The sequence below is a fragment of the Lissotriton helveticus genome, chromosome 4_1 (assembly GCF_964261635.1).
Source record: "Lissotriton helveticus chromosome 4_1, aLisHel1.1, whole genome shotgun sequence".
In the NCBI taxonomy this organism is placed as follows: domain Eukaryota; kingdom Metazoa; phylum Chordata; class Amphibia; order Caudata; family Salamandridae; genus Lissotriton; species Lissotriton helveticus.
This window is the reverse complement of record NC_136063.1, coordinates 2105938603-2105951033: the sequence shown is the minus strand read 5'-3', so window position 1 is coordinate 2105951033 and position 12431 is coordinate 2105938603. Positions and strand designations below refer to the sequence as shown.

Sequence of the window (12431 nt, the reverse complement as noted above, 5' to 3'; positions counted from 1 at the left end):
TGCACTTGCACTTCTCACATAAATCAGTCTGAGAATACCAACTTAATTTTTAGTCTCCAATTTAAAATGTTTACCCATTAACAGAACATTTTCAGTTTTGCTTCTTCTATATTTTTATATACACCATATTACTCTGTTAGCATAATTTACATTTCTAGCAGGTCGCACTTGAGTAGGCGCCACGGACGACCAGGGGACCCCACACCACAGGAGGTTAAAAACGACTGCTCTAATACAAATACTTTAGGTTTGGGGCTTGTTAATTATCTTCAAAGTGAATATAAAGTCTGTTGTCCAACCCATCTCATTCGGATGGGATGTGCCCTGGCAGTTTGGCTTGCTGGACTGTTCCTGTTGGAGACCTACCAAGGCTGATCAAAAAATAACAGACTAGAATGAGACCCAGAGTAACTCCCAGTGGCTGAGATGTGTTCAAGCATGCTACCCATCGCTTTTTGTTTTTCTCAGTTCAAAATTAGAAGCATTTGCTAGGTGTTTTTGTGTCGAATTTCTTTTGTACAGGAGAAGCAGTACAATATTCAGGGTTTTAGTCCATGTCTCAATAGACTTGGGCATTTTTTGCCAACCTTAACTTATCCCTACAAGCTGTTGTCAACACAAAATCGAATTATTTTGCAAGCACATAATCATAGCAGGAAAGAACCTATACCTTTCACAGAAAATTGTCAACTAAGAAAAGTATTGACTGTTCTGGGTACATTTAATCCAATTAACCGCACCTAGGAGAATGTACTGCCTCTTGGGCCGAACCTAACTAAACTTTGAAAGTTCTTGTCTGGTAAAGTTCTTTCTGGTGAAGAATTCTTCCATGATAATAATCATGGACAAGATTCTTGCCATTAGAACACACAACTACAATTGCACCAGCACGACACCCAGAGAGCCTTTCACCACAAGTTTACTAATTTAAACCCCTGTGGATAAGTTAAGTCCTCAAGAAGAAGAATATTTTATTTACTTCTATGGTGGAGGTTCTTAGCCCCTCAAAATCTTTCATTGAAGTACAAATCAGAAAGAGGTTTTCTTCAATCTTAAGGATCTGGCGAAATCACAAACTATTTTATTTCCATGGTACCAGGAAGTAAGCCATTCCAGTGATAATCCAATGGCACACAATGCTCAACCAGGGCCAGCTAGGTGAAACTAAGCATTTCTGGAGTTCCTGTGTGTCCACTGCTGGAAAAGTGTTTCACAAGTTAAAGGCACCATTTGCTAATATGGTTTTTGTTTATACCTGCTGTAGGAAAGTAGGGTCTGCTTTAATGGTTACCCCCACTTTTTGCTGGTGTCGGTATGTTTTTGCGACTAGTCTAGGTGGGATCCTGGTAATCAGGACCGCAGCTACTGTGCATCCTCCCTAAATTTTACATGGTAAGTACTTTGGTACCTCCACAATTGGCTACTGGTGTACCCTTGTATATGGAACTAAGGTACCCAGGACATAGGTATATAGGTCTCCCATGGGCTGCAGCATGCATTATACCACCCAAGAGAGACCACTCAAACTGTGACTAGAGGCTTGCCATTTCAGCCTGTGTAAGCTGGTGCTAGCACCACTTACGACAGATATAAGTTTCCTTATATCTGAGTCACTACACTTAAAACCTTTAAGTCACCCCTAAGGCAGGCCTTTCAATCCTGATGACAGGGTGCTGGGTTATAAGTGTGAGGGTGCCCCTGCATGAGCAGAACACTTCCTACAAAGCCCCGAAGTTGATTCTCCAGGCTTTGTAAGTGTGTTCAGCCATTTTGATGCATATAGTGGCCATGTGTCATTACGCATCGGCTAACTATATAGTGGCTGTGCCAAACCTGGGCATGTTTGGTATCAAACATGTTGGAATCATACCACAACACTGTTAGCGGTGTTAGGGGTATGATTCCATGCACTGGGGAGCCCCCAGCTTTCCTTGTAACAGCCTTTCAGGGTCTGCTAGCAAGCTATTGCTGCTGCTGACCACAGACATGATTCTGCCCCCCTGCTGCTGAGCTGCGCTCGGGCAGGGGAAGGAAAAACACTAGGTTTCCTGTTACAGGGATATGTGACCACCTCTCAGACGGGACTTGGTGCATTGGGGTGGGGTCTGGGCATTAGCCAGTGCCACCAGACTGTTTTGAAGGGCACATTTGGTGCCCTCTTTGCATACTCTAGTTAGAACCAGTTTTGGGAGCCCTTGGCTCCTGCTCTGGCACAAAACTGGACAAAGGAATTGGACAAAGGAATTGAGAGTATCGTCCCCTCTGTCCAGCCCCTCCTCTGGGAGGGACCCCTGAGTCCTCCTAATCTCTTTCTTAGGGTATAAAAGGGTTTACCTGTTGGTTCCCTGATTCATCATCTGAAACAATGTCTCTCTTCGACCGTCTGGGATCTTGGACTTCGCTGGACTTCACCTGGAACTGTGACTTCATCAAGGAAGACTCCTGTTGCTCCTGGTTTGCTGTTCTGCAAGTCTTATTCATTGTCCGTGTCTATGATTCTTCCAGGATCTTCAAAAGACGTGTGGGCATCACGGACACCCGAAGTAATCTCCCTTGGTGTGAAGTAGTCAATCCCCTGCATCTGCGACACCGCAACGAAGCTGACTGGTCTGCTGCTGCTACTGCTCCTGACGTCCCACGGATTTCGAAAGGCTCAGCAACACAGGTGGTGGCTCTGCAACTCCCTTGAGACCTGATTTTTTCTCTATGCAACCGCTGGGACTGAACCCCTGTACACTGTGCCGCCTTGCCGTTGCTAAGCCTTGTGGGCTCTGCATTTCAGAGATTTTTGGGCTACAGGAAGCTCCAGCTTCCAGCATCTCTTCCTGCCAAGATGTTCTCCCTCACTGTATCCTCTACACCGTGGGCTTTCTTCTTTGGTGAGCTGCCCAGGGTCCTGTTGCAACTCCTGTGCCTTTGGCCTGTGGGTCCTCTCGAGGGTCTTCTCTTGCTTCAGTGGGCTCCCCTGCTTGCTTGAGGCCTGCTCTGACTCTTCTGCACTTGATGAGTCCCTTGCTGGTCCCAACGTTGCTCCTTCATTGTTTTCACCGCCTATTGCTGCTGCCAAGGCTTGTTGGTGCTCCCGCTGGGCACCGGGTCCCTGGTTCTCGACTTTCGATGTGGGACAACTTGTGAACAGCTCCTCCGTGTCGCCTGGTTCTCACAGCTGCTGCGACAAGGACACCGTCATCACTCCTGCTTCTTCCATCATTGATTTTCCGTACCTCCTGGTCACTTCCGAGTGGCATAGACTCTGTCACATCTGCTTGCTGGTTGTTCTCTTCAAGAATCCACCCTTTGATTCCACTGGAACCTTGCATAGTCTTCGTTAGCGGCATCTTTATTGAAATCCTCCATTGTGGTCTAGGTGGTTTCCAAAGTCACTTCACACCTATGCACCTGGCTTCCTCGGTGTAAATATCCTGGTTCCTTGGGTATCCACGGGTAGGGTGACTCTCCAACCTTCTGCCTGCCACAGGGTTTCTTCAGGGTCCACTGTGAAGGGTCCTTCTTCAAAATTGCATCAGCAACTTTCCCGTTGACTTCTCTTGAGTAAGTGGCTGTGTTTCCTATCTGCACACAGCCTCCGTGGGGTTCCTGGGTAATTATCTTGGGTGTTTCCTTGGGTCCTCAGCTCTTCTGAGTCGCCTGGTCCAAGTCCAGACTTTGGTCGCAGTTCACATTCCACTTTTTTAGTATATGCTTTGTTCTCCCCCTGGAGACCACTGTGTATTGTGCTAACTTACCTCTTTACAATTGAAGTATTGTGTGTATTTAGGTTTATATCCCCGGGTAGGAGTTATACCAATGTGTTAGTAACTGTATAATAAATAGACATATTTTTATAAACATACTGTGTGGTTCTTTTTCATTTAACCTACACTACATGATCAGATCTGGTAAAAATAAACGGCTTAACACTCCTGGACTAAGCCGGAAGGCTGCTCTCCTCAGCTACCACTTAGAGAGCGTTATATGGGTGTCTCAGACCCTAAAATCACCATAAGAGTTGTCTGGATCAGTGCAAGGTGCTTCACTTAAACAAATGTGCACCATATACTAAACCGGCCTCCTACACCTGCATTGAGATCTTTGCTACCACAGTTGAACAAAGTCTTGACTTTGTTAACAAGGCTCTGCTTAGTATGCCACAGTGGCTAAGAACCAGACATGCTTTTACTAAGTTGATTAGGATGTGTATCAGAATCTAGTTATTCTTCAGGCTGCAAGACTCCTTATTCAGTCATGGGATGCCCTGTGGAAATCCACCCACCTCCTATCTTCGTAAGCAGGTCAAGTTAAAGTTAGAGAGATGTCATGGCATGTGTTCAGGAGAATGTGCAATCTGGAAATCATCTGAATGGTAGCAAACAGGTGTGAAATCATCAGGGGAGAAGCAGCCTGTCTCAGAATGTACTATTCTCTCCTATCATCGACAGGCAAAGGTCTTACACCAGGGGTATGTATGATAGGTTGAGAAGGATCAGATTCATATTGAATTTTCAGAATGATCACTAATTTTGTAAGTGAGTTCAATTGATATTTAGGAACTTTTCGGTGTCATTCAAGAATTTACCAACCCACGAAGCAAAGCCACAGACATCACCCCATCCCAAGACTTCTGCGCCAAGCTTGGAACCTATTTCCACCTCAAGATCAAAAAGCTCTACGACAACTTCATCGACCATCCACCAGGCGTCACTGTCGGCCCCCTGCCCCCCAGAAACACCATCCAGCCCACCATCTCCAACTAGACACTGATCATTGCCAAACATACCGCCTCAACAATGAAAAGCATCCACTCGGATGCTTCCACCGACCCCTGCCCCCCTCACATCTACCACAGAGCCGCGGCCGCCATCGCACCCGAACTACAACACACCATCAACACCACCTTCAAAACAGGCACCTTCCAAGACGACTGGAAGCGCGTAAAAGTCAGACCTCTCCTCAAGAAGCCCACAGCTGACTCCACCGACCTCAAGAACTATCGGACAATCTCGCTCCTGCCCTTCACATCCAAAGTTGCAGAGAAAACAGTCAACAGGAAACTGACATGATTCATTGAAGAGAAGGCCGTCCTCGACCTGTCCCAATCCGGATTCCGAAGCAACCACAGCACAGAGACCGCCCTACTCGCCGCCACAGACGACATCCGCACCCTCCTGGCCTAGGCAACTCCGCAGCCCTCATCCTACTGGACCTATCAGCGGCCTTCGTCACTGTCTCCAACCGCACACTAGTCACCAGACTACACGACACAGACATACAAGGAACAGCCTTGGACTGGATCGGATCATTCCTCACCGGAAGAAGCCAAAGGATTAGACTCCCACCCTTCCTCTCTGACCCCATGAAAATCACCTGCAGAGTGCCATAGGGTTCATCACTGAGCCCCATCCTCTTCAACATCTACATGGCCCCCCTCGCAGCCATCGTCCGACAACACGGCCTCAACATCGTATCCTACGCCGATGACACCCACCTCATCCTTTCCCTCACCTAAGACCCCACCACTGCCATACTCAACTTCTAGAAAGGAATGCAAGACGTCATAGTTTGGATGACCAACAGCTACCTGAAGCTCAACGCCGAGAAGACAGAAGTCCTCGTCCTCGGTACCACCCCTTCTGCATGGGACAGCACCTGGTGGCCGACCAACCCTTGGAAGCCCACCCACACCCTCAGACCACTCCAAGCACCCCAGCATCGTACTCGACTCATCACTCACCAAGAACCGACAGTTCAACGCCGTCACCTCCAGCCGCTTCAACACCCTCCGCATCCTCTGCAAGACCTTCAAGTGGATCCCCCCTGAGTCACAGAAAGACAGTCACCCACGCACTCCTCACCAGCAGACTGGACTATGGAAACGCACTCTACGCCGGCATCAACAAGTCCCTACTCCGCAAACTCCAGACAATACAGAACACTGCCGCCAGGCTCGTCTTCGGCATCCCCTGACACAAACACATCAGTCAACACCTACGAAGTCTCCACTGGCTCCCAGTAGAGAAAAGAGTCACTTTCAAAATCCTCACTCACGCCCACAAATGCCTACACAACAACGGACCCAAATACCTCAATGACCGAATACCCTGTGCATCCACAGAGCCAGAGCATGAGGAAGATCTTTCTCTCACATTGCAGCCAAGAACTGGAACGAGCTACCGGCAGACTTCAGACATGCCCCCTCCCTGAACACCTTCAGGACGACCCTCAAGACCTGGCTCTTCGGCTAAACAGCTCTGCGAACCCCCCTCCCCCTGCTGCCCCCCCCCCCCCCCCTCAGCGCCTTGAGACCCTCACAGGTGAGTAGCGTGCTTACAATTCCCTGATTGATTGATTGCTATACTCAAACTGTGGCTGGCCTTGATCTGGCCTTTCTAGTTATACATAAACACCCCGACCTTACACAGATCAAAACTAGTGCTATGAAGGACAATTCCCCCTCAGTCTTTAACTGTAGCTACCTCTCAAATGACTTTACGAATCATTTGGAACACGGTGGAGCCATCGTCTTTACATTTATTATTGCTATGAAGATAGACACAACCAGACAGCTATTTTTGTATATATGTAATTCGTGGTGTAGTATAAACCTTGTCTGCAATTTGGGGTTTCATACAGCTTTAAAGAGACATGCAAACATGGTTTAGGCAGAGTACTAAGACTGGCAGACGTAAAAGTATTAGGAACAGGAGTGATCATCTCATTGTTAAATGGAAAGGGCGCGTAAGAAAGGATAGAGTAGTACTAACACTTGTTGAAAGACAATGTGGGCGGTATATGGGAAGTGGTATGTGGGAAGTAGAGCATTAAATGAACTTGTATTTATTAAGAATATGTGATCTGTTTTATAATATTCTTTAAAGAGGCTAAACAGTAAGCAAACGTAATGAAACTATGGAGGGCATTCCACATATTATGGTCATTTCCAGAGAAAAAGCGGCTAAGAGTGCTATTCATCTTAAAGTGAGGAGGTTTCAGTGTGTAGCAGTGATTTGCTTATTAGTGTTCTGGTTCCCTCGGACGTTTTTTGCCATTGTACCAAATAGGCCAGTTAATTTGGATTGTTTTCTATGCCATGCAAACTGTTTTAAGGTACGTCTGGACTCCAGGAGTAGACATAGGAGAGAATATGGGCGTTGCATTAACATTGAATCTAGACTGAGCATCAGAATGAAGAACAGCTTTAGGAAGACAAAGATGTAATTAGGAGGGGGGGCAGCGAGAAGGGCATTAATAATATAACCATGGCTTGAACAGCTAATTTTAGGTCTGTTTTATGAAGGAATGGCGTCTTATTCTGTAGTAGCCTTAGTTGACATTTAGCATTGTTAGCTAAAACTTTCACATGGGAACCATCCCTGATTGAATCTTAGAGTGGCAAGTGGTCAACATGGGAATATTGTCTTTTTAATCAATACTTCGATATAGCTGGCTATAAACAGAATATTGGTTAAAGGAGATCCTAAATTTATGATGTTACCCATGGGTTCTACATTGAGGTAGAAAAGTAATGGTTTGAATTTAGCGCCCTGTATACCGAAGCAGAGGCATAAGGCGATACCTATTTATTTATTTTCAGCATTTATAAAGCGCACTGTTACCAGTCGGTGTCCTGGCGCTGGTTGACCCCTCCGAAGACTAGCCCTAATGCTTATTGCCTAAAGAACCATGTTTTCAGGGCCTTCCGAAAGGACATCAAGTCTGGTGCCTGTCTGAGGTCCGCTGGCAAGGTGTTCCAAGCATTTGCTGCTCCCAAGGAAAAGCTTCTGCCTCCCCATCGAGCTTTCTTGTAAATGTAAATGTACAGGAATTTATATAGCGCAAATGACCAAGCGGTTTCTAAGCGCTTGCTTAGGGAACCCGTCCTGTTATTCCCCTGTGAGATAACCCCGGCAGGATATCCGCAAGGTGAAAGCCAGGCATCCCGCCGCGAGGGGCCGTTGTGGAGATTAAGCAAGCTATTGCCCAGAGTCGCAGAGTGTGAACCCGTGAATCGAGTAGGCACCGGAGCGAGAATTGTCGAGTCCATGGACATTTTTTTAGGACTCAAGACCCCGCCGAGCCGGGAATTGAACCCTGGTCCCAGGCTGACCTCTGCTTCTAGGTCTGCCTCCTCTAACCAGTGAGCCACACTTCTCCACTAATTCTTGGGACCACTATCAGCCCCTGATCGGTTGGGATCTAGCAGGTTTGTACCACTGAAAGTACTGGGTCATGCACTGAGGGCCCAGCCCTTTAAGTGCCTTGAAGACTATGCATAATGCTTTGAATGCAATCCGCTTACGCACAGGCAACCAGTGTAATTTCACCAGCTCTTGGGCGACAGAGGCAAATTTGGGAGTACCCGTGATCCAGCGGGCCGCTGCATTTTGCAGAACTTGTAATTTATTAAGGAGCCCCTGTTAAGCATTGAGCAGTAGGCCGTTGCAATAGTCCAGCCGGGACACGATCAATCCAGACACCACTGTTTTTCTATACTCATCTGGAAGAAAGGGCAGAATCTTGTGTAAAGTCTTAAGAACAAAAAAGGTGGCTGAGTATGCCCAGTAACCCCAAACTCATTCAATGCTAGCACCACTGCTCCATTATGTTCCTTGATGCGTTTCCATGGTAATCTAGTGTTATCATCCATAATCTCTATTAACTCCGAAGTCGATGAATTCTCTTTGTTTAAGATTAAGTTTTTCACATTTCTTTCTGGTGACACACCAAGACAGCATTTGAAATTATCATGCTTCAGAAGTACCCGGACCTGTGATATTTAGTCAGTAGAGAGTCCAGGATTTAAATATATGAATGTGTGTATGATATATATAATCGAGATTGAATAAAGGAACAGCTAACACCACTAAAGGCACCATTCATGTGATGAAAGGAAATAGAGAAACTAAACATTTAGGACAACCAGTATGTGGTGAAAGGAAGCACTAGAACCACACATTGAAGACCACTTTCAGGTGGTGATTACAAAAGATAGAACTGGACATTCGAAGCAGCAAGCATGCAGCCAAAGGAATCATGATATGCTTCCTATCCCAAGTTTGAAAATTGCAGCTTCCAGTTCTTTAGGGGACAGATTCCTAGGATAGGACCATGTAGGTCAATTTAGGTGTGGCCAGGCTTGCAGCACCTACCCCTGGCTTACCCTTTGTTAACCCTGCTCTGCATTTGTATACCTGGCCTCATGGACCATAGTGGAGGCAGCCATGTTTACTTTGTCAATTTAACTCCATGCCCTTACTTACCCTATCTTCTAGAAGCTAACCAGCATTGTCTCTGCCTGGCTTTTGTGTGTTAATGTCGGAGAGAAAGCCAGCAGGAGCAGACAGAGCGGGCTGTATGTGCAAAGTAGTCCCTCATGTGTTCAGCGCTCGAGTGGAAGCAGAAGAATACACACAAACAACCAGTAGCATTTGGTCAAATATGATACTCCACTGGTCTGAGCCACGATATAATTGACAAATTCTCAAGTCAGTGACTGATAGAGGCTGGTTAAAGAAATCAAACAGATTAAATTGGTAGCCCCAAAGCCCACTCGATGTACATTGTAAGCAATAGGTCGGTTTGATAACTGTGGTTCAAAACCCATACATAGAAGTAAGAGATTATTGCATGGTGAAGGGCTCGTAGTGGGGTTGCGGGTCGGACTGTGATGTCACTGCTGCTCAAACGGTGTGTGAAGTGAATTCCTCTACCCTGGCCCTCTATGGAAATGGTCCTTTCAGAAGGCCCGATGACTGGTCCTACTGTGCTTTGTAGTGTCTAGAATTGAATTGCACGATGTAATCACGTCGTGCATCCTGAAGGCTAGCTCAAATGGTCACCTATTTAGACCATATACTGTAGAGAAAAGTATACTATCTGTGTATATTAGAGGGACGGCGATCACATAGAGGTACAATGGATTTCAACCCATTAGAGGGGCGCATGCGCAGTGCAAGTATAATTTGAGACAAGTTAATAGGGAAGAGAACCAGGCGCTCCTCTGATGGGATCAGTCTGTTTTCAACTGGGTGCACACGGAGAAAAACGGGTCTGGGATTAATGTTCCCGGGTGAGTTTATTAGGGAACCGGGCATAAGTGCTATTTGCATGTCAGGGGCCCCGCCCGCACCTTTTTTCTGGTCTAATGAGAAGAGAGGATGCCGGAGGCCCTGTCCGTTCCTGCGTGGGCCCACGAGGTACGGGAGTGCGAGGTGACATCATCACGCAGCGCACACGGGATTGTTTTGAAGCAGACATCGGTGACGTTGAGGAGAGTGCGGGGCAGTGACGCCTTCGAGCTCCACAGCTGCTCTTAATGTCCTCGTGAACAAGGCGGCCGTTGCTGATTAACCAGCCAGCGCTTCCCATTGAGGTGGCTGTCTGAGGACAATATGGCAGCCATTAAGACAAGGATGCGTGCCTTTTATGTGCAACGATTATTACCATGTGGCTGTTCTATAGTTTAGGGACATTGTGGCCTATCTGGTGAGGGTGAACACAAAGGAATGTAGTGGCCATAGAAAATGAAGAAAGCGAAGTAGTGTCCGCGTGAAAAGGAGCGAAGGGGTCCTCGCTAGGCCATGCCTGGTCTCATTCTTAAAGCAAAGGGCTTTAGAACAAACCATCGGTTCCATCGGGCTTCAGACCACCTTCCGTCTGTTCCATAATGGAGGACAGACTGTGTCTGCTTTGTTGGCCTTTTATTTCCTCCAGATGCAGCCTTTTAAGACGTCCTTCTGACTCCAGGGCTGTGTAAAATGACTTCTCAGTTTCTTTAATTGTGAGGAAGGTGGTTTGAAAAGTAGGAACTTAATCCTCGGTTTTGTCATTAAAACCAGCCGAAACAGACAAATGCTTAGTGTTGTATTTTTGTATTTTATGACGTTTTTGTTAGAGCTAGCTCTACCTTCATGAATGCTTCAGAGCACTATCCAGAGAAAGGACAGGAAAGATTTACTTTGGTGGAGAGTTACACGGGGGACGTGACAAAGTAGTGAGTTGGAAGAGTCTGGGCTAGAGTGTGGGCTAGTCGCTTGGCAAAAGAAGAAAGCCCTTGAGGCATTTTCAAAAGTATGAGTAGTGGCTCATAAGTGGGTTGTTTCTAGAGAGTATAGTCAGTGTTTTAAATGGAAAAATAGAAAATAGAAATAGAAATGCTGGTACTCTGTACCAAAGTACCTGCTTGTTTCTCAGAAGTGCTGGTACTCTCCAATTAAAAGTAGTATGTCTGTCTTGAGATGTGCCGGTACTCTCCCATTCAACATAAAAAAGTACCGGTACTCCGTACCAGACAGTACCGGCCTTTTTAAAGCACTGGGTATAGGGTTTCTAGAGGGTAGAGGCTTGTGGGTGAAGACTCTCCCACAGAAATATTTGAGTCTTGAGTAAAACAAAAGTAGAATTTGAATGACCAACTACAGGCATCTGGTCTGTTGAGTACTGGGGTACATTCGATTGTAGTGCATAACTTCACTAGAACATGGAAGGTTGTATTGGTTAACAGAGAGGCAACCAAGGTTTTTAGACAACAAGGTGCTAAACGTGATGTCATCGCATCTGCTGGCATAACGAAACTTGTGGGGACCCCATGCAGAGTTCATGGAGGGCCCCCTTTCGGACTCAGGAGCTCTCCGGCCAAGGTACTGTGCTGAAGAGGACCCCCGGGAGCTTGGGGAGCCCCCAGCACCGTGGGGGCTCCGGTTGCCTATGTTCCACCACAGATCGCAACTGTGAATGGTGAGTTCAGATTGAAGGAAAACAGGACAATAATATTCCCTGAAAATGGTCTAGACTTTGTATTAGACATAGATTGCAAAGGAAACCTGAGGCATTGCATGTAGGTATGGGTGGTATCGAAAAATCTAAAAATTCAAATGCTTTACCTTGACTGTTGAAGGCTTATGTTGTGTTCCAGAATCTGATTCTAATGAACCACTAAATATTTTGCAAGAATGAAAGCATTTTAGCAGGCAAAATAGGGTGTTGCTTGTGGATTAATATGTTTTACTCAAAATAATCTCCTCCAAAAACTAGTCTACCTGAAATGCCAGATTATTTTACGCACTGTCTCCTTGGGTTTGAGTTTCAGGAGACTTCTAACTTAACTGTGGTGGTACCGAAAAGTACATATGCATATAAATGGGAGAATCCTATAATGAAAGTGAGGGAGAGCCATGGTTTGAAAACAAAAACAGAAAGGTTTAGGTGTAGATTTATTCCTTTTTTTTAGATTCACAAACATTCCCACAAGCATGCCTGGAACCACCAGACACAGGTTTACAGGCATACCACTGGAAAAGTCATGTGACTTTAAAAAAAAAAAAGTCCCAATTCTCTGTGCAAAAATTCCCAAACTGGAGAATTCTGCACAGGATAAATGAAGCCTCCTTTGCTGATACACCTCATTTTTTCATCACAATTTTTTTTTTTTTTCC

General features: G+C 46.1%; 1 protein-coding gene across 2 annotated transcripts in view; it reads left to right on the top strand.

The window, feature by feature from the left end:
• The window catches only part of COL4A6 (collagen type IV alpha 6 chain), a 907271-nt gene that overhangs the window by 250902 nt on the left and 643938 nt on the right, over window positions 1-12431 (top strand). The window contains exon 1 of one of the 2 annotated variants that reach the window (XM_078688784.1): window positions 11713-11733. The exons of the other annotated variant lie outside the window; for it this stretch is intronic. Within the exon in view, the coding sequence (XP_078544910.1) occupies window positions 11731-11733 (3 nt within the window). The 5' untranslated portion in view covers window positions 11713-11730. Of the gene's footprint in view, window positions 1-11712; window positions 11734-12431 lie in introns of those variants that run through there. 2 annotated transcript variants of the gene reach the window in all.